Source organism: Balaenoptera physalus, assembly GCF_965194825.1.
Source record: "Balaenoptera physalus genome assembly, chromosome: 11".
In the NCBI taxonomy this organism is placed as follows: domain Eukaryota; kingdom Metazoa; phylum Chordata; class Mammalia; order Artiodactyla; family Balaenopteridae; genus Balaenoptera; species Balaenoptera physalus.
The window spans coordinates 14043137-14065901 of record NC_138896.1 but is presented as its reverse complement, the minus strand read 5'-3'; the positions used below and the strand labels follow the sequence as shown (position 1 = coordinate 14065901).

At 38.9% G+C, this 22765-nt stretch overlaps 1 protein-coding gene across 1 annotated transcript in view; it reads left to right on the top strand.

Annotated features, from left to right (window-relative positions):
* KIF13A (kinesin family member 13A) overlaps positions 1-22765 on the top strand; it is a 216781-nt gene that overhangs the window by 127632 nt on the left and 66384 nt on the right. Inside the window, 5 exon segments of the mRNA XM_082415147.1 lie at positions 7819-7911; positions 8773-8953; positions 11627-11714; positions 19643-19777; positions 20460-20572. Of these exon segments, the coding sequence (XP_082271273.1) occupies positions 7819-7911; positions 8773-8953; positions 11627-11714; positions 19643-19777; positions 20460-20572 (610 nt within the window).

The window sequence follows — 22765 nt, the reverse complement described above, 5'->3', positions numbered from 1 at the left end:
TTTCTGTGCTGAAAAAAGGGACTGCTTTGTTTAAATAATAAAAAGGAACAAAGTAAAAAGAAACAAATAAACAACAACACCTTCAGTCTTTTGGATAAACCAGACTCTCCTTAATAGACTGTATAAGGGTCTTTGATGGTTAATATTTTCTCTCCATCACAGAGTGAAGTGTAGCCACTGTTCATGTTTCATGGAAAACTGGTTATGCTGAGGAGGACAGAAGACTGTATAGAGTCTACAGGGCATTTTTAGGCTTTGGTCGACAGTCTTCGCTTTTTTAAAATAATCGTTTGTTTTACCAGTGGTGGCTGAAAGTCACCAAACCAAAGAATTGATTAAGTATAACCCCAGCAAGGGATTCATAGAGCTACAAAGGCACCAGAATAAAAAAATAAGGGGAGCTCTACAGAGTATGTTTCTATTCAGTTTTATTGATATGATTTATTTAGTTGTTTTTTTCCCTCTACCTTTCTGAGATATCTTAATGTTATAAAAGGTAAATATTTTTCCTCCACTGGACAACATGGGTTGGCGTATTCTGACCCAGATAATAATTAATGATACTGTTCCTTCTTCCTCTCCTCATCATGACCCCCCCCAACACATACACACACATTCACACACCCCCTTCTTTCTGTCACGTGTGAGTGTACCACCATTACATTTGGTCAGTGGAATTTTAAAGGTGGGATCACTAGAGGTGCTAGAGAAATAGCAATAAATGATTCCTTTTATTTTTTTTTCTAAGAGTAAGTGTCTCTTATCTTTAAAATTGGATTGCCTCACAGAATTGTTGCAAAGATAGAGGAACTATTGAAGGAGAAATAATTAGATGATTACCTCCTTTCCTGCACCAAAATTAATTATAGTTGATTAAAGATTTAAGAGATGGTATTAATTATGGATATTAGCTAAAATATATTCTAGACTTATAATGGCCATGCACTATGGCAAGTGCTTTACTATACTGCCTTATTTAATCATGCCAGCAACCCAGTAAGAGAACAACTATTATTCCTGTTTTACTAGTGAAGGAGATCTTGCCCAAGGTTACATAGCTGATAAGAAGTAGAATTCAGATTTGGATATAAAACTGGAAAAACCAAAAACAAAACTAGAAGAAAATATGGGTGAATAACTATGTAATTTGGGGTAATAATAATCCAGAAAGATTTTGGAAGCATAACATATACCGTAGATGAAAATCATAAAGGAAAAGATGAGAGATTTGAATATGAAAGACCAAAAGCTTTTGTATGACAAAGAACAACATAAGACTGAAAGGTAAATGACAGATTGGGGAAAAATATGTACAATATATAATAGACCAAAGGTTAATATCCTTAATATACGATGGATATTTTAAAATTAATACTTAATCAATTACTAAACCAATTGATTTATAAAAATAAACATAGGACCCAAATAGTCAATTTACTAAAGAGTAAATACAAATGGACAGTAACCTAAGGAAAGGAAAATTTAAATTTAACAAAACAAAAGGCTTTTTTTTTTTTTTCTATTAGTCAAAGCCAGGAAGAATGATAATAGCCAGTGTTGTTGAAGGTGTAGAAAAAAGATTCATGCATTGCTAGGAGAGTTAGTAATTTGATTTTTTTTTTGGAGTTTTGCCTAGTAAAGTCAGTAGAAAAGTGTACAAAGATAAATGTGTAAGGATAAATATTGCAGAAGAAAAGAAAAAGGAAATAATCTAAGTATCTATAATAGGTTGTATCAGTTGATAGATTGCATCAGTTAAGTATACAGTGGAAATAAAGCAGAGCTATTAAAAAATGTTAATGTTCATGAATCATCTTTGTAGAGGTGGGAAAGTATTCATTATTTCTTAAAAGATAATAAATTTCCCTTGAGACATGAAGTCATAGTGGCAAAATGGATTCCATTCTCTCTAGAATCCAGTCTTGCTTAGATTTGTAAAAATACATGAACTTTACAATATGATTCTTTGTATTTTCCCTTTTATAAATTGTGTTTTGGGATAGCTATTTAAGGATGGAAAGGAGAAAAATTCTTTCCAGAAACACAGTATAATTGTTTTCTACTTTTTCATATTCCATTTTGTGTTTCCCAGAACGTTTTCCTTTCCTAGTTATAACTAAAACTTTATTAAATACAGTAAATCTCAATTATATTCTGTCTGTCAAATGTAACCATAAATATCTAACTAAAAGAACTTGACTTTTGGGAAAGCATATTTGTACATTTATTGGAAATCAAAGAGACTGGTTTATTTTTTTTCAGTCATATATATTTTGTTTCAATGTCTAGGAGGTAACTATGGGTGTCAGTAAAAGTGTAATCTGTAATTTTTATCAAAATTATTCGATTAGTTGTTACATATTATGTTGACACGTCTGTTCACACCCCAGGGCCTTATTTAACAAAGACTATTGTAATCTTGAGGGGCTCATTAGAATTTCAAAAACAGCCATACTTTAACCAAAGTGTAAACCCTACAATTAACTTTTTAAGTTCAACCAACAATATTTTGATGCCTCCGTCATCACTAATGAGGAAAGGGACGCCCAATTAAATACACATTAGTCTAAGAACAGTAGTGCCACCAGAACAATTCAGTAAATAAGAGTGTATACTGTGTGTCAGGTACTCTGCTAAGATGCAACAGCTCCTGTTTTCAAAGGAGTTCACAATTCAGTGGTAGAGACAGACATGGGGAAAAAAAAATACTGCAGTGTGATGAGTTCTGGGAGTTTGTTTTAAAAAGAAACATACCACGGAGACCAGAGGTGGGAATAATTGATTCCCAGTGTCATGAAGCCTGAGTCACTGATTATGGATGGGCCTCAGTCCATCTGGGAGGCAACACCCACAGGCCCTGCCACTCGCTGGTGGCCCCATCTTGGGCTAATGACTTACTCTTTCAGAGTGCTGCCCTCACCAACCCCCCACCACCATCTCCTTATTGATCACAATCCGTATCTAGGTATTGCAAGGGTTCAGCAGTATAGAATATGGAAAGTGCACTGCAAACGGGGCAGTTGACAAAAAAATACTTTTTTTCTTCTTAGCAGCATAAATAATAAAGGTATACAAGTTAAATAGGTTAATTTGTATCCTATTTAGTATCTGCAATAATTTGGAAATAGGCCAAGCTGAAATTCATTCTTGTATTTTTTATATCCTGGAGAATTCTTTGATCATTTTTTGTTTTTAGTGCAATTTTAGTATACACACCCTGGCTGGTGGTGGTGTTGGTTTTTTCACCTGACACATCATAAACCTATTTCACGTAGCTCTATAGCATTCATTCTTGTTTTTTTTTTCAGTTAATGATTTTTTTTTTTTTATGGCAACTCTGCAAGACTGAGTAGATCTTTTTTTTTTTTAAGAGATTTATTCCAGACTTTTATTTCTTAATTTCTTTTGAGACAGGTCTTCCATTGAAATCACTTCCAAAAACCCAGATTTATAGAATTGCCATTACATGATGCTATCTTTTATTCTTTTTAAATTTAATTTAATTTTATTTATTTATTTTTGTCTGTGTTGGGTCTTCGTTTCTGTGCAAGGGCTTTCTCTAGTTGCGGCAAGCGGGGGCCACTCTTCATCACGGTGCACGGGCCTTACACTATCGCAGCCTCTCTTGTTGCGGAGAACAGGCTCCAGATGCGCAGGCTCGGTAATTGTGGCTCACGGGCCCAGTTGCTGTGTGGCATGTGGGATCTTCCCAGACCAGGGCTCGAACCCGTGTCCCCTGCATTAGCAGGCAGATTCTCAACCACTGCGCCACCAGGGAAGCCTCAGTTAATGATCTTTGGTTTTAAAAGATGATTCCTACCAAGGAAAAAGAAGACTTGTGATTTGCCCTTGCAAAAACATTGAGAAAATAATTCCTCATAATTCCAGCCTACTCAGCATCAGAAGCAGAAACCAGAAAGTAATCCATTTCACTACCTGATAAAAGAACAGATATAAATCCTTGATTGGTTAATGACTTCAGGCTCTGTGAAGCCAGGGTGAAAAGCTCTTTGACCACAGTGCTTCTCTGCAGTTGACTCCTTTCATCAACTCAAGCTCTTGCTTTTTTCCAAGTTACTAAATATGAATCAAAATCATGAATTACAGTTAGGATGTTTGACCTAGCCAAGTCTTAAAGCGTCTTGTCCCCATCCTCACCCTACTTCCTTTATGGGGGCTGGTTAACCAGTGTGGAAGATCAAACGAGATTGCTCCATTCATCTGTTTGTGCCAAGAAAGCTGTGCTTTTTCAATGCCTTTGATGGCACTTGGGTCCTGGCTGAGGACCACCATCAATTCTCACAAGCCTGAGCACAGGCTCTGTTTAACTCCCCATCTTCTGCGCTACAGGGCTTAGGTCCAGGTTTAAGCCTGTGTTTTGGCATAGGCCTTGGGAATACACGTGGAATAAGGAAGGTCCTTTGAGAAAACACGTGAGAAAAGAATATCGATGTGTATGAAAGATCAGCAACAGGATGGGTCAGATATTTTCTTAGCACAAGACTCTATCATACTTAACTATAACATAAAAGCATCTTTTTATTGGATTATAGTTGATTTACGATGTTGTATTAGTTTCAGGTGTACAGCAAAGTGATTCAGTTATACATACACATATATCTATTCTTTTTCAGACTCTTTTCCCATATAGGTTACTACAGAGTATTGAGTAGAGTTCCCTGTGCTATACAACATGTTCTTATTAGTTATCTATTTTATGTATTGTAGTGTGTATATGTCAGTTCCAATCTCCCTATTTATCCCTCACCCCCCTTTATCCCCTGCTAACCATAAGTTTGTTTTCTACATCCATGACTCTACTTCTGTTTTGTAAATAAGTTCATTTATACCCCCTTTTTTAGATTCCACATATAAGTGATAATCATATGATATTTGTCTTTCTGCGTCTGACTTACTTCACTCAGTATGACAATCTCTAGGTCCATCCATGTTGCTGCAAATGGCATTATTTTGTTCTTTTTTATGGCTGAGTAATATTCCATTGTATATATGTACCACATCTTCTTTATCCATTCTTCTGTTGATAGACATTTAGGCTGCTTCCATGTCCTGGCTGTTGTAGATAGTGCTGCAGTGAACATTGTGATGCATCTTTTCGAATTATGGTTTCTCTGAGTATATGCCCAGGAGTGGGTTTGCTGGGTCATATGGTAGTTCTGTTTTTAGTTTTTTTAAGGAACCTCCATACTGTTCTCCGTAGTGGCTGTACCAATTTACATTCCCACCACATAAAAGCATTTTTGAAAGTGTGTCTTCAGTGGATAAGAATTTTGACAATACTTTATTATCCTCCGAGTTTATGTGTGTGTGCACATACACACACATCTTTAGGTAGTCTCTTCACAACAAACCGTATTTTTAGGAAGCCGCTTACAGTTACACCCTTTTAAAAAAAATCCACATATTCCACCAACATGTTTTAAATGCCTCTTCAGTAGAAGTCCATAGTTGAGAAATAAGGTTATATAAATTTGGTATATTTTCTTCTGATCCAGTTTTTTCTTTTTTTTTACTTTAGCACACATAGATATTACACATACATATTATTTGACATAAACTTTTACATTATATGTACAGTCTAAACATGACTTTTTTTTTAAACTCAACAATGTTTCTGAATTCTAACATTGTTTACACACATAGATTTGTTTTGCTTGTTTTTTTAAACATGGTGTGTAATATTCCATCATATAAAATACTCACATTTTACCTATCTACTCCCTTACTAATGGGCATTTAACTTGATTCCAGCTTTCAGTATTATAAATAATGCTGCCATGAACATCCTTTTACAGGGGTCTCTTGTGGGAGTGGGTCTCTAGGGCAGATGCCTCACAGTGGGTCAGAGAGCCTGGGCATATTCCTTTTTCTTGGTGCTGTGAGGTTTTCCTTGGAACGGCTGCATTTGTTTATTCTCCCACCAGCAGCTTATGAAAATACCTATTTCTTCAATCCAGCTATATTTGATACTGTCAAGGTTTTTTGGGGGTTTTTTTGCCAACCTAATGATTGGAAATATTATTTCTTTTTCTTTTAAATTAATTAATTAACTAATTTATTTTTGGCTGTGTTGGGTCTTCGTTGCTGAGCCTGGGCTTTCTTTTCAGTTGCGGTGAGCGGGGGCTACTCTTCGTTGCGGTACGCAGGCCTCTCATTGCGGTGGCTTCTCTTGTTGCGGAGCACGAGCTCTAGGTGCACGGGCTTCAGTGGTTGTGGTACATGGGCTCAGTATTTGTGGCTCGTGGGCTCTAAAGTGCGGGCTCATTAGTTGTGGTGCACGGGCTTAGTTGCTCCGCGGCATGTGGGATCTTCCCGGACCAAGGCTCGAACCCTTATCCCCCGCATTGGCAGGCAGATTCTTAACCACTGCTCCACCAGGGAAGCCCAGAAATATTATTACTTGTTTCATGTTTACACTTTTAAGACTCCCATTCTGCAACCATGATATGTCATAATATAACAAGAGACTGCTAAAATCAGATGCATCAAAGAAAAACATATACCCAGAAGCTTATGTTCTATTGCTTTATTTCCAAACGTAAAAGGAATTGTCATTTGGATAAAAAGATTAAACTGACTCATTCTTGGACAAACATTTATTAAGCATTTTGTACTAGGCACTAGGATTACAAAGATAAACAGATTATAGTCTGACATCCATCAGGGGCTTCTCATTCCAGTAGAGGAAAGAGGTACTTAAACCAGTAGTTTCTGCACAGAGGAAGGCGAAAATCACTTTAGTTGTCTTAATGGTGGGGACTGAATGTTAGAAAGGTACCAATTTCAAAGGGTAGTAAATGCCTCGTTAAGTGTTTAAAAAGATTTTCACACCTTAATCTTTAGCTGGTCACTACCATAGTATAGATGGTACATGACAGAACTCCCCCAAGAGCCACAGTGAGCTGTAGACAGGCTCACAGACGGGAACCTCTCCCCAAATCCCCGCTGGGAACACAGGTGAGAGGTGCCTGTGCCCAGCACATCCCCTCCACCAGCAGTGAACAGTTGCTCAGCATCTGGCACGTACTTAGCACTGTGCTAGGGGCAGAGGTGCACACACACACCAAGATGTGGATGCGGTTCCTGCTCATCAGAAGCTCAGAATCCAGGTGGGGAGATAAGACAATTTGTGTTGAATGACACTTTCATACTAACTCAGGAAAAGAAACTAAACCAAATACAAATGATGCTTCCATATGGCCCGCAGACAATGGACAGGAGACTTGAATGCCTAGAGAAATGTCTTAGAGGGAAACAGTGGGTAGAATCATAAACTGATCCAGGTACTGAGCTATAGTGTAGAAGAGTAGATAAGCAAAACTGTGTACAATAAGTTCTTTAGGGCTTCCCTGGTGGCGCAGTGGTTAAGAATCCGCCTGCCGATGCAGGGGACACGGGTTCGAGCCCTGGTCTGGGAAGATCCCACATGCCGCGGAGCAACTAGGCCCATGAGCCACAACTACTGAGCCTGCGCATCTGGAGCCTGTGCTCCGCAACGGGAGAGGCCGCGACAGTGAGAGGCCCGCGCACCGCAATGAAGAGTGGCCCCCACTTGCCGCAACTGGAGAAAGCCCTCGCACAGAAACAAAGACCCAACACAGCCAAAAATAAATTAATTAATTAATTAATTTTAAAAAAAAAGTTCTTTAATCCACAGCCCTACACATAGTGGATATGCAATACACTTAACATCTTTATAGAGTGAGAGAATTTGTTAATGACTGGGGCTCGGTTATTACTGCAAATATGTCAAGAAAAATCAGTCTTTTTAGTTATTTTGTTTGTTTTGTTTTTTAGGTCAAGAAGTGGTTTTCAAGTGCCTTGGGGAAGGAATTCTTGAGAAAGCCTTTCAGGGGTATAATGCTTGCATTTTTGCATATGGACAGACAGGTAAGTAGCCACTTACAGTCGGTGATGTTAAATGTGCGTTTCTGAAAACATAGATATAGAAAACACTGTGGGAAACCATAGAAAAATGCTTCTGACTTCACGGGTTTGGCTGAATTAGATGATCAAAAGTAATCCTCATTTTGAAGGTTTGACAGTTGTGGTAACTGAGTAATTTTAGTGTTAATGAGCAAAGCTAGTTTTAAACTATTAAGTGTCATTTTCCTAAATTATAGTTTTAACCTGTATTTGAACTAGGAAAATAGTTACAAGTTTCTCGGTATAAATGTTATAGTGAAAAACTGTAGAAAAACTCTTAGTATCGTCTTCTTAGTATCATCCAGAGGACTTCACCAGGATATTAAACAAAAACAGTCGAGTGGCTCAGCCATTCGCACTCTGAGCCACCATCATTTCAACTATAAAGTTGGAATAAATCAATAAATCATAACAATACTGCCTATTGTCACATCACAGGACAATTAGGGGAATATATATCAAAGCACTTTCACAAATGTGAAATATTGATATTCTGTGGGTAAAATACTGTTAATGTTACTTGTTGGTGATATTTGATATTTACTATGTGTACTTTTAAAGATTACATATTTGTAGTTCTTACATTAGTACGTATCCATCTGTAAAAGAGGTGCCCTCTGGGTCTCACAGTGAAAGTCAAACTGGAGGCCGTGAGTATAATAGAAAGAATAGTAGCCTTGGTGTCCAAGGGACTGGCCTTTGGGGGCCGAATTGTCTACTTCTGCTGTGTGACCTTGGCTGCTGTGTATGAAACACTTGTGTAGTTGAAGCATTACAGTTTACTTCCTCTTCCATCCTCCTTTCTTTCTGCTTGCCCTTTTCCAGGCTCAGGAAAATCCTTCTCCATGATGGGCAGTGCTGAGCAGCGGGGCCTCATTCCAAGGCTCTGCTGTGCTTTATTTCAAAGGATCTCTCTGGAGCAAAATGAGTCACAGACCTTTAAAGTCGAAGTTTCCTATATGGAAATTTATAATGAGAAAGTTCGGGATCTTTTAGACCCCAAAGGGTAAGTTAGTGGTTGAAATTAACCTTGTAGTAGGGGTAATAATTTTAAATGATCCTGAAGTTAAAGTTGCAGGTGAGTATATGTATTTGTGTCCTTGGTCAGTACTCTAGTTTCAGTTCATTTACTGAGAAATCATCAGCTTCTCAAAGCCTGTTGGTATATCTAGTATTCATAGTTTATTCTATATTCATGTAGAAAGTTGCTTACATATGCCATTTAAAAGGATGTTTTTACTATTTTGTTATTTTTGCCACTATGGTTTATTCATAAAAATTGAGTTAAAAATGACACATTGGTCCTTCCATTTATGTTGGAAAGTAGCACCTCTAAATTGGAGGCAAAGTGGTTGAAGGTTTCAAATGACCCAGCCTAGGCAGGTCATTCTCTTCCGGGGATGTACACTGGAATCACTTGGGAGGCTTTTTAAGGATACACTGGCCTGAGCACCGCTCTAGAGCCTATGATTCAGTAGACCCAGGGAGAAACCAGGCATCTGTATTTTTTAAACACTAGGTGATAAAAACCAGATGAGTTTGTTTCATAGAGGAAGGAGAGGGCCATTTACCTTTTTATTAATTGAAATTTTTATTGATTTAAAAATAATATATATAAAAATTTAGAAAGTAGGTAAATGTAAGAAGAAATAAAAATGACCTATAATTCCATCACTCAAAAATAACTGCTGTTAACACTTTGGTGCATTTTGTTCCTGTGTTTCAAATCTATGGGGTGGATGTGTGGTATGCGTGTTTAGGTTATTCTCTAAATACAATTCAATATCCTGAATTTTTTTATATAACATGATGAAAATATTTTTAAATGTTTCTAGCAGCTGTATAATCAAGGGTATAATTAGAGGCATAAGATTAAAATTATGGAGGGAAAGGAAGTGACCCAATCATCAGAAATAGTTTTAGTTATTAACTGTTTAATGCATATGAAAGAACATTTACAATATATGTAAGGTTTAAAGAATAATAAAATCAGTGACTGTCCTACTCACCGTTTGGCTTAATAAATGGAACATGACCAATATTTTTGAAGCCACCTGTATGCTCCTCTTTGATACTATTTCAATTGCTACCATTCCTACTATTATGAATTTTATGTTTCTCATTATCTTCCTCCTCTTTAAGAGTTTACACATAATTTTGCACAATTTTTAACTGTGTGTAAGTGGTGTCATAATACGTGTCCTTCGGCGACTTGCTACTTTTCCCCTCAATGATTCATTCATTCTGATATATGAAGTAATAACTTATTAATTTTTACTGCTCTTTAGCATTCCATTGTATAATTATACCATAATTTATTTATTCTATCTCCTGTCATTTGTGTGGTTTCCACTACTGTGCTGCTCTGAGCATTCTTGTACATTCCTCCTGGTGTACAAATGCAGGAGTTTCTAGGGAATACATCTAGAAGTGGAATTGTGGGTCAGAAGCTACAGAATCTTCAACTTTGGTACTGCAAACCTGTTTTCCGAAATAGTTGTACCAGTTTACACTCCCACCAGCAGTGTACAAGAATCCCAGATGTTAGACACCATCAGAAGCACTTGATATTGTGCTAGATTTATTTCTTCTTGCTCATAAATAGCATTAAAGAATCTCTGGTTGTGCAAACAGACTGAGCCGAGTTCTGAATCCATGGGCATCAAAGCAGCTCTCCTGAAACTGTGCACTTGGTCTGCCCTTGTTTAGAGTACAGCAGAATTGCTTGTTGTCACATTGCATTCTTCATCCTTAAAATAAAGTTAGTAAAACCTACTTTGTGGAATTGTGAGATTAAGATTAAGTGAGATAACTGAGAGGTTCTTAGGGAACAATGTCGAGACTTCAGGAAGTGCTCAGTCATTCTTAGTTTCTTTTTTCCACACTTGAGTGATGCCAAGCATTGACTCTTGACTTGAAAAGTGATTAGTATCTGATGAAAATGGTGACGTATACAATATGGCTATAATATATATTATAGCTTTGCTTTTCATCTCAATTATCTATTGATAAGCTCTTCAAATGGGTCTCAAACCAGGATTGCCATTTAAAAATTCAAAAGAGCCCTAAAATCTTCACCAGCAGAGCCAATTCTAAATATAGGATAAATATCAGTAACTACAAACAACTGCTATACTATAACATTACTTTCTGTATAAAATGGTCAGCACAGAAGCAGTGTAAATCAGTGCTGCTGATCTGAAAAGGTAAATTAAAACACTTTAATATTGTTCACTACTTGCTCAAAACTTTAAGACATTACTTACTGAGGATATGCTTATTTGTAGAATAGCCTGAGGGTTAAATTCAATTCTGGCATGTTCTTTGCTTCATTTTCTTTTTTTCCCTCCTCCCACATGAAATTGAAGTTCATCTACTAAAGCAAGTTGGCCTAACCTAGTATTCTGTGTGCTGGCTGTTTAGTTTGGGAGTAGAGATAGAATTTTGTAAATAGTATGTTACTTTAAATAGAAATCAGAGTATAAAAGACATTCCTCATAAGGAATGCTGTTTTGCTAATCCAAATAAAATAGCTTTTAGAATACTTTCTGATCGTTAAAAAAAAATTCCTTTGAAATTGCAATCTTAGTTTCTGAGTACTTTTAAAAGTACTTTCTTTTTAGAAAGAAAAGCTCAAGTTGGGTCTGACTCATTCATTCCTTTTTCCTTTCTCTCGAAGGAGTAGACAGTCTCTTAAAGTTCGAGAGCATAAAGTTTTGGGACCATATGTAGATGGTTTATCCCAACTGGCTGTCACTAGTTTTGAGGTAAGTGCCATTAAAAAAAAAAGTCATTTAAAAACTGACAGTAAATTGAAGTATATAGATAATGTTGAATATATTTTTATGTGAATGCTTTATAGCATATTGATACCATTCATGGTCTCAGAAACCCAGTATTAACCACCCCAAACAGAAAGAAAGGGCTTTAATCACACTCTTCAGCCTGCTTGGTTGTGAAGGGTTTGCAGTATTGTTGGGAGGCTCAGTGTTTTGAGATTGCTGAATATTTTCACTAATAGCACTCTGCTGAAACAGTTCTCCCTGAAGTTTCCAGTGATGTCCTTCTGGACAAATATAAACAGTATTTGGTAGTTATTTCAACCCTTTCTCTTTGACAGGGTCTCCTGCCTTAGTTTCCATTACTTTTCACTCTTCGGGTTCTTCTATTTTTCTGAATCGATCCTTCCTCCATTGACCCGTTTCCTTTTCCTACTCCTTGACTTTTATGCCTTCTCATGTCCTGGCTCTATGTTTTGTCCCTATTTTTATTGTCATTACTTTGGAAATCCCAGAAAAGAAACTGCTGTCTATTGCTGAAGAATACCGATAAATAAATGAAGGAGCAAATATATCCCTCCACTTAGAAGTGCCATCTATGTGTTGTGTTTGTCTTTGCATCATTTCAGACTCAGTAGGACTAAAATTAATCTGCGAGATAACTCTCTCCAGCCATTTAAACATACACAGTTCTATTATTGCTTAGATGAGAAATAAAGTGCAGTCATTACTTTGAAAACACTGAGATCCTGAAATGAACAAAGACCCTCTGGCATGAAGGTGCTAAGTCAGCACTTTTGCTAAGGTGCCTGGCTCGTAGCTCAGTGTTATAAGGATCAATGTCCATCTCCTCCTGTCGCTCATTAGTAAGAGCTGGGGAATTTGTGATTTGCATTCAGCTCTGCCTCTTATTAGGTGTGGGAAGAGTTATTTGACCTCCATGAACTTCAGTGTCCTTGTGTGTAAAATCAGGAAAATACTTCTTTTATAAGGTTCAGTCATCAAAAATTGTTTAAGAGCCATAGGTTCTGGGTGTCCTAAAGCAGATGTACAGAGTCCAAGAAGGAAAGTTCCCTGTCCTGGGAGAGCCACGGTGTTGGAGGAGGGAGGCAAATAATCAAGCAGTAGAGAGCTGTGCAGGAGAGTTAGAATAAAACAAGGTAACTACCGTTATTGAGTATCTGGAACGCTCAGTAAATATTAGCTCTTTTCTCCTTAGTAACTTGCAAAGGGAAAAATAGGTACTTAACAGAGAAAGAAGACAATTGCAGGATGGAAAGAATGGTGGAGCAACAGAGTCAAGATGGTGGCGTGGGAAGACACGGAGTTAGCGTGTCCCCACAACTAGGGCACCTGCGTGCTACTGGTGGGGGACTCTGACACACAAGTAGATGGGAGGAACCCCAAAGTGAACCAGTAGGATGTAGGGGGACTGAGGGGGGAGGAGAAGTGGAGGCCAGACAGGATCGGCACCCCTGAGACTGGGGAGATCAGGAGAAGCAGGCAGAAGGGACTCTCTGGGAATAGCGGGAGAGGAGCGGAGGGCGAATACCTGGCCCACTTGGGCCGGGGAGCCTGCTGAGCTCCCAAGCTGGCACCCCCTGGCCCAAAGCCCCATCCAGGCCACATGGGTCCTGGGAGCAAGGAGGGAGTCCGGGGAGATCAGGAGAGACAGGCGGGAGGAGCCATCCAGGAGGAGTGGAGGGCGATTGCCCTGCCCACTTGGGCACAGGGAGCCTGCTGATCTCCCAGGCTGGTCCCCTGCCCTCCAAAGCCCTCTCCAGGCCGAGTAGGTCCTTGGGGGCATAGGAGGGAGGCCAGGTAGATCAGGGGAGGGAGGGAGGAAGGTCCCTCCCAGACCAGAGGAGCGGGAGAGGAGAGGAGGGCGTTTGGCCCGCCCACTCGAGCCCAGGAAGCCTGCTGGGCTCCCAGGTGAGGTCCCCTGCCCTCTGAGACCAGGGGTGGGGAGCATGCCTGGGCCCCTTCTGTTCCTTGAGACTAAGCCCCACCCCCACCCCCGCCAGCTCCCAGGGCCTTTTCCAGCCCTGGGGGTCCTGAGCATTGGCCCCACCCACCACCCAAACCTTGCCCTTGCTTAGGCCCCACCCTCCACAGCCAAGGCCTTCCTCCCCTCCCCCCCTTTTTTTTTGCCACCCCAGGTCACTTGCGGGATCTTGGTTCATGAACCTGGGTTCAGGCCAAAGCTCCTGTGGTGGGAGCTCCAAATCCGAACCACTGGACTAACAGAGAACCTCAGACCCCAGGGAATATTCATTGGAGTGAGGTCTCATGGAGTTCCTCATCTCAGCACCAGGACCCAGCTCTACCCAATAGCCTACAAACTCCACTGTTGGAAGCCTCAGGCCAAACAACCAGTAAGACAGGAACACAATCCCACTCATAAAAAGAAAAACCAAAACCAAAATGAGATGGCAAAAAAATATGTCACAGATGAAGGAGCAAGGTAAAAACCTACAAGACCAAATAAGTGAAGAGAAAATAGGCAATCTACCTGAAAAAGAATTCAGAGTAATGATAGTAAAGATGATCCAGAATCTTGGCAATAAAATGGAGGCACAGATTGAGAAAATACAAGAAATGTTTAACAAAGATCTAGAAGAACTAAAGAACAAACAAACAGAGACAAACAACACAATAACTGAAATGAAAAATACACTAGAAGGAATCAATAACAGAATAACTGAGGTAGAAGAACGAATAAGTGAGCTGGAAAACAAAATGATGGAAATAACTGCCGAGGAGCAGAATAAAGAAAAAAGAATGAAAAGAATTGAAGACACTCTCAGAGAACTCTGGGACAACACTAAATGCAGCAACATTTGAATTATAGGGGTCCCAGAAGAAGAGAAAAAGAAAGGGACTGAGAAAATATTTGAAGAGATTATAGTTGAAAACTTCCCTAACATGGGAAAGGAAATAGTTACCCAAGTCCAGGAAACACAGAGAGTCCCATGCAGGATAAACCCTAGGAAAAACACCAAGACACATATTAATCAAACTAACAAAAATTAAAGTCAAAGAAAAAATATTAAAAACAACAAGGGAAAAACAAAAAATAACGTACAAAGGACTCCCCATAAGGTTCCAGCTGATTTTTCAGCAGAAACTCTCCAGGCCAGAAGGGAGTGGCAGGATATACTTAAGGTGATGAAAGGGAAAAACCTACAACCAAGATTACTCTACCCAGAAAGGATCTCATTCAGATTTGATGGAGAAGTCAAAAGCTTTTCAGACAAGCAAAAGCTAAGAGAATTCAACACCACTACACCAGCTTTACAACAAATGTTAAAGAAACTTCTCTAAGCAGGAAACACAAGGGAAGAAAAAGACCCACAAAAACAAACCCAAAACAATTAAGAAAATGGTAATAGGAGCATGGTACTGATAATAACCTTGAATGTAAATGGGTTAAATGCCCCAACCAAAAGACACAGACTGACTGAATGGATACAAAAACAAGACCCATATATATGCTGTCTGCAAGAGACCCACTTCAGACCGAGGGTCACATACAGACTGAAAGTGAAGGGATGGAAAAGGATATTCCATGCAAATGGAAATCACAAGAAAGCTGGAGTAGCAATACTTGTATCAGATAAAATAGACTTTAAAGTAAAGACTGTTACAAGAGGTAAGGAGGGACACTACATAATGATCAAAGGATCAATCCAACAAGAAGATATAACAGTTATAAATGTTTATGCACCCAACATAGGAACACCTCATTACATAAGGCAAATGCTAACAACCATGAAAGGAGAAATCGACAGTAACACAATAATAGAAGGGGACTTTAACACTCCACTTACACCAATGGACAGATCATCCAAACAGAAAATAAATAAGGAAACACAAGCTTTGAATAACACAATAGACCAGATAGATCTAATTGATGTTTATAGAACATTCCACCCAAAAGTGGCAGAATACACTTTTTTCTAAAGTGCACATGGAACATTCTCCAGGATAGATCACATCTTGGGTCACAAATCAAGCCTTCGAAAATTTAAGAAAATTGAAATCGTATCAAGCATCTTTTCCGACCACAACGCTATGAGATTGGTAGTCGATTCAAGGAAAAAAACTGTAAGAAACACAAATACATGGAGGCTAAACAGTGGACTACTAAATAACCAAGAGATCACTGAAGAAATCAAAGAAGAAATTTAAAAATACATAGAAACAAGTGACAACGAAAACACGACAACCCAAAACCTATGGGATGCAGCAAAAGCAGTTCTAAGAGGGAAGTTTATAGCAATACAGTCTCACCTCCAAAAACAAGAAAAATCTCAAACAATCTAACCCTACACTTAAAATAACGAGAGAAAGAAGAACAAAGAAAACCCAAAGTCAGTAGAAGGAAAGAAATCATGAAGATCAGAGCAGAATTAAATGAAATAGAAACGAAGAAAACAATAGCAAACATCAATAAAACTAAAACTGATTCTTTGAGAAGATAAACAAAATTGATAAACCCTTAGCCAGACTCATTAAGAAAAAAAGGGAGAGGACGCAAATCAATAAAATTAGAAATGAAAAGGGAGAAATCACAACTGACACTGCAGAAATACAAAGGATGATAAGAGACTACTACAAACAACTATATGCCAATAAAATATGGACAACCACGAAGAAATGGACAAAGTCTTGGAAAGGTACAATTTTCCAAGACTGAACCAGGAAGAATTAGAAAATATAAACAGACCTATCACAGGTAATTAAATTGAAACTGTAATTTAAAATCTTCCAACAAATAGAAGTCCAGGACCAGATGGCTTCACAGGTAAATTCTATCAAACATTTAGAGAAGAGCTAACACCAGTCCTTCTCAAACTCTTCCAAAAAATTACAGAGGGAGAAACACTCCCAAATTCATTCTACAAAGCCACCATCACCCTGATACTAAAACCAGAAAAAGATATCACAAAAAAAGAAAATTATAGACCAGTATCACTGATGAACATAGATGCAAAAATCCTGAACAAAATACTAGCAAACAGAATCCAACAGCACATTAAAAGGATCATACACCATGATCAAGTGGGATTTATCCCAGGGCTTCAAGGATTCTTCAGTATACGCAAATCAATACAACACATTAACAAGTTAAGGAATAAAAACCATATGATCATCTCAATAGATGCAGAAAAAGCTTTTGACAAAATTCAACACCTGTTTATGATAAAAACTCTCCAGAAAATGGGCATAGAGGGAATCTACCTCAACATAGTAAAGGCCATATATGACAAACCCACAGCAAACATCATACTCAATGGTGAAAAACTGAAAGCATTTCCACTAAGATCAGGAACAAGACAAGGATGTCCACTCTCGCCACTCTTATTCAACATAGTTTGGAAGTCCTAGCCTCAGCAGTCAGAGAAGAAAAAGAAATAAAAGGAATACAAATTGGAAAAGAAGAAGTAAAACTGTCACTGTTTGCCGATGACATGATACTATACATAGAAAATCCTAAAGATGCCACCAGAAAACTACTAGAACTAATCAAGGAATTTGGTAAGGTTGCAGGATACAAAATTAATGCACAGAAATCTCTGGCATTCCTATACACTAACAACAAAAACTCAGAAAGAGAAATTAAGGAAACACTCCCATTTACCATTGCAACAAAAAGAATAAACTACCTAGTAATAAACCTGCCTAAGGCGTCGAAAGACTTGTACTCAGAAAACTATAAAACACTGATGAAAGAAATCAAAGATGACATAAACAGGTGGAGAAATATACCGTGTTCTTGGATTAGAAGAATCAGTATTGTGAAAATGACTATACTACACAAAGCAATCTACAGATTCATTGTAATCCCTATCAAACTACCAATAGCATTCTTCACAGAATTAGAACAAAAAATTTTACAATTCATATGGAAACACAAAAGACCCCGAATAGCCAAAGCAATCTTGAGAAAGAAAAACAGAGTTGGAGGAATCAGGCTCCCTGACTTCAAATTATACCACAAAGCTACAGTAATCAAGACAGTATGGTACTGGCACAGAAACAGAAATATAGATCAATGGTGCAGGATAGAATGCCCAGAGATAAACCCACGCACATATGGACACCTAATTTACGACAAAGGAGGCAAGAACATACAATGGAGAAAAGACAGCGTCTTCAATAAGTGGTGCTGGGAAAACTACCACTACATGTAAAAGAATGAAATTAGAACACTCCTTAATACCATACACAAAAATAAACTCCACATGGATTAAAGACTTAAATGTAAGACCAGACACTATAAAACTCTTAGAAGAAAACATAGGAAAACACTCTTTGACATAAACCACAGCAAGATCTTTTGTGACCCACTTCCTAGAGTAACGGAAATAAAAACAAAAATAAACAAATGGGACTTAATTAAACTTAAAAGCTTTTGCACAACAAAGGAAACCATAAACAAGACAAAAAGACAACCCTCAGAATTGAAGAATATATTTGCAAATGAAACAACAGACAACAGATTAATCTACAAAATATACAAACAGCTCATGGAGCTCAATATCAAAAAAACAATCCAGTTAAAAAATGGGTGGAAGACCTAAATAGATATTTCACCAAGGAAGACATACAGATGGCCAAGAGGCACATGAAAAGATGCTCAACGTCACTAATTATTAGAGAAATGCAAATCAAAACTACAATGAGGTATCACCTCACGCCACTCAGAATGGCCATTATCAAAAAATCTAGAAACAATAAATGCTGGAAAGGGTATGGTGAAAAGGGAACCCTCCTGCACTGTTGGTGGGAATGTAAATTGATACAACCACTATGGAAAACGGTATGGAGGTTCCTTAAAAAACTAAAAATAGAATTACCATATGACCCAGCTATCCCACTACTGAACATATACCCTGAGAAAACCACAATTCAAAAAGAGACATGTACTACAATGTTCATTGCAGCACTATTTACAATAGCCAGGACATGGAAGCAACAACCTATGTGTCCATCCACAGATGAATGGATAAAGAAGACGTGGCACACACATACAATGGAATATTACTCAGCCATAAAAAGAAACGAAATTGAGTTATTTGTAGTGAGGTGGATGGACCTAGAGACTGTCATACAGAGTGAAGTAAGTCAGAAAGAGAAAAACAAATACCATATGCTAATGCATATATGTGGAATTAAAAAACAAAAAACTGGTACTGATGAACCTAGTTGCAGGGCAGGAATAAAGAGGTAGACATAGAAAATGGACTTGAGGACATAGGGTGGGAGGGCAAAGCTGGGGAGAGGTGACAGTAGCATCGACGTATGTACACTACCAAATGTAAAATAGTTGGCTGGTGGGAGGCAGCAGCTTAGCACAGGGAGATCAGCTCGGTGCTTTGCAATGACCTAGAGGGGTGGGATAGGGAGGATGGGAGGGGATCTGGGGACATGTATATGCATATGGATGATTCGCTTTGTTGTGCAACAGAAACTAACACAGTATTGTGAAGCAATTATACTCCAATAAAGATCTATTAAAAAAATAGAGTAAAATGAAACCTCTGCTGAGCACAGGGAATTCTACTCAATACTCTGTAATGACCTCTGTGGGGAAAGAATCTAAAAAACGAGCGGATGTATGTATATGTATAACCGAATCACTTTTCTGTACGGCAAAATACTAACACAACATTGTAAATCAACTATACTCCAATAGAAATTTTAAAAAATAAATAAAAAGAATGGGGAAAACATTCCATCCACTAGAAAGCACTGAGGGAGTGGAAGCTCAAAACAGGCTCTGTGGAGAAGCAGGAGGTTTATATGGAAGGGTGGTGACAGATGCGTCATAATTAACACATGTGCTTGGTGGGCAGGATGCTGTTCTTGGGTTTTTTGCTCCTAATGTTTTCCTTGTGCTTTGCCTCTAGGATATCGAGTCATTGATGTCTGAGGGAAATAAGTCTCGGACGGTAGCTGCGACCAACATGAATGAAGAAAGTAGCCGCTCCCATGCTGTGTTCAACATCATCATCACACAGACGCTGTATGACCTACAGTCTGGGGTGAGGGATCGGGTAGAACCTTCGGTAGCAGTGAAAGAACTCTACCTGCATGAGTGAACTGTTTCATGACTGGATTCAGTTCCTGAGAACTGTATGCCAGCTCTTCTACTTACTAGATGAGCTACTTTGCTTACATCATTTAATTTGTTAGGTCTTACTTTATACATAACATTTTTTTAAAAATTGGATTCCTTGTATAAACTCCCTAAAGAACGTGATGATGTCACCGTACAGCTTTTACTATGTATCCTTTCATACTGAAATTCCCCTAAAAACAACTGGGTTTACTTCATAGTCATTAAGCGATATTAAAGAGGAAACAGCAACATTTAGCCTAAAGAAAGCTTTTTCAAAAAAAGAGGGATTTGACCTGAATACGGAGGAATCCTCATGTCCTGGTATGTTCTCATAGGTGCATAAAAGCTCCGGCTTTCTGACTGTATTCTGGAAAGCCCAGTGCACTTGCTTCCCATCTACAAAACAAAATGCCACACTGCTACGCCAACCTAAATTTTGCCCGTGAAACTGCTAGTCCAAGAACTCTTCTTACCATTTAAAATCTTCTTGAGGAGTATGCCTTGTTGTAGCGGGATGGCTTTAGTTGTGGTGCTGACATATATGTAGATGTCTGTGTGGTTTCTGCACTCATGTGTGTCGTTTCTCTCTTGTTTCTCACGACTAGAATTCGGGAGAGAAAGTGAGCAAGGTCAGCTTGGTGGACCTGGCGGGTAGCGAGAGAGTGTCTAAAACGGGAGCCGCGGGAGAGCGACTGAAAGAAGGCAGCAACATTAACAAGTAAGAGCCTGGTGCAACTCCCGCGTTAAACTGGCACGCCCCACCCAGCTTCTTGTGTGCCTGGGGGACTTGTTGCATTATCAGGGGTCAGATGGCTCTGATCACAGATGGTTCAGAGTCTGTGTAGCTTTAGTGAGCTGGGTTGAAGAAAAACATCCACCTGCCTCTATTGAGATGCATGAGATTTATTTAGTAAAACGGCTCAAACATCGTACGAACACCCAGTGTATCATTGTATAATATAGTCTTAGGTGAACGCAAGTTGCAATTTTGTAAATCAAATCATATCTTAAATTTAACTCGAGGAGCTTATTCTGAAGAGAAAATCTGCTTCGAATCCCTTTGTAAGGCTAATACTGTTTAAACATCAATACCTGCCCCCAGAAAGTAGCATTTATTGACGAACTGCCATCCTGAAATCTCACTCCTTGCCTTGAGTGCCTGCAGCATGCCCAGGGATGTGGTGAAGGCTGAAGGAGAGCCGAGGTGCAGGGTGTGTAGGAGTTGGCCCGGTGGACAAGGAGATGAAGGCATTTCCCTCAGAGGGTGCAGCAGAGGCACAGTAAATGCCCATAACGTGCTTAGAACAAAGCCTGGCACGTAGTATACACTGAATAAATATTAATGGTTGTAGCTTTTATTTTTATAAGCTGTATAAACAGCGTGAGTAGAAAGTAGCTTAGTTTGTACTTGAATTTTTCTGTTGAGACATAATAACTTGGCGTTTTGTTTAGGACAGAAGGTGACAAGAGGTAATATAGTCAGGAACCTGTTTGTGCAGCTTGCATTTCAAAATGGTACTGGCACACTGTAATTTTACAAAAGTTTACAAAAGTTTAAAATTAGCAGTGAAATATCACCCCCTCTATCAGATGGACAGAGCCGTGCTCACTGCACAGACTGCTGCTTTACGGGGTTAACTTCCAGTCATTCTGTCTCCTGCTCTAATAACAAAGGATTTTGCTCTATTTCATGACAAAGCGTTGTAGGAGCCCAGGCGGGCATACAGCTCTGCATTCCAAAATGAGTGCAAGAACCAGGATGGGGAAGCAGAAATGAGGGTGTGAGGATGCAGAAAAGAAAAGACTGTCACTGCTCCTAGGCATTTGTTTACTGGTGCTAAGCCATGCCAGCCCTTTGCCTGTGTCTGCACTTGTGGGAAGCCACTGGGAATTCTGTGCTGTGAATTTATGGAAATTTTGAGTATGGCTGGCCTTCATGTGTAACGATCACTAGTTTCTATTGACCTCTTACTATATGCCAGGCACTGTTCTGAATGCTCTATATGTAATAACTCACATCAGCATCGTGAGATGGGTCTATTATACCCATTTTACAGATGAGGAAACCAAGGCAGAGAGCAGTGGAATAATATATCCGGGGTCACAAAACTCTAAGCGTGGATCTTAGATTTGGTTGTAGGCAGTTTGGCTCGAGAGCCCAGGCTCACCCCACTGCTGTAAGTGGGGTGCCCAAGTGTTCTGTTTGCCGGGAAGAGTCCTGATTGATACTTTTGTCCCAGAGGAAATATTAATAGTGCCCCCTTCAATTTGGACACTAAATTATGTAGTGTCTCAAACTGGACTACCTCAAGGCCACATGATAACATGATTTAGATACTCCAGCTACTGGCTCTTTTCCATTATGACTTAATGGATTGAATGGCATTCTCTTAACTTCCTACTATCTTTCCTTAGTTATATACTGGCTCTTTCACAAATGGATGTATGTATTCCTTACTACTAGTCTGTGAGATATCTACATTTTTATGGTTCTTTTTAGTTTTGGGGGCACTTTCATATGCATTATTTCATATGAGGTTCATTATATGTGTCTTATCTCTGTTTAAAGATGAGGTTGGAGATATTTAAGTAGTATGAATAAAAGCTGAGCAGACATTTATTAAGCCTCTGCTATGTGTCTGGCACTGCATTAGATGTGGGGATGCAAGAGGAACTTAGATATTGTTGTAGACAGAATATTGCTTGCCTGTCCTCCAAATATGTCCGGGTCCTAATTCCCAAAACATGTGCATATTTTACCTCACAAAGGGATTTTGCAGATGTGATTAAGTTAAAGATTTTGAGATGAGAAGATTATTCGGGTGGATCTAATGTAATCAGAAAGCTCCTTATAAGTGAAAGAAGGAAGTGGCAGAGCCAGCGTCAGGGTGACATGGGTGAGAAAGACCTC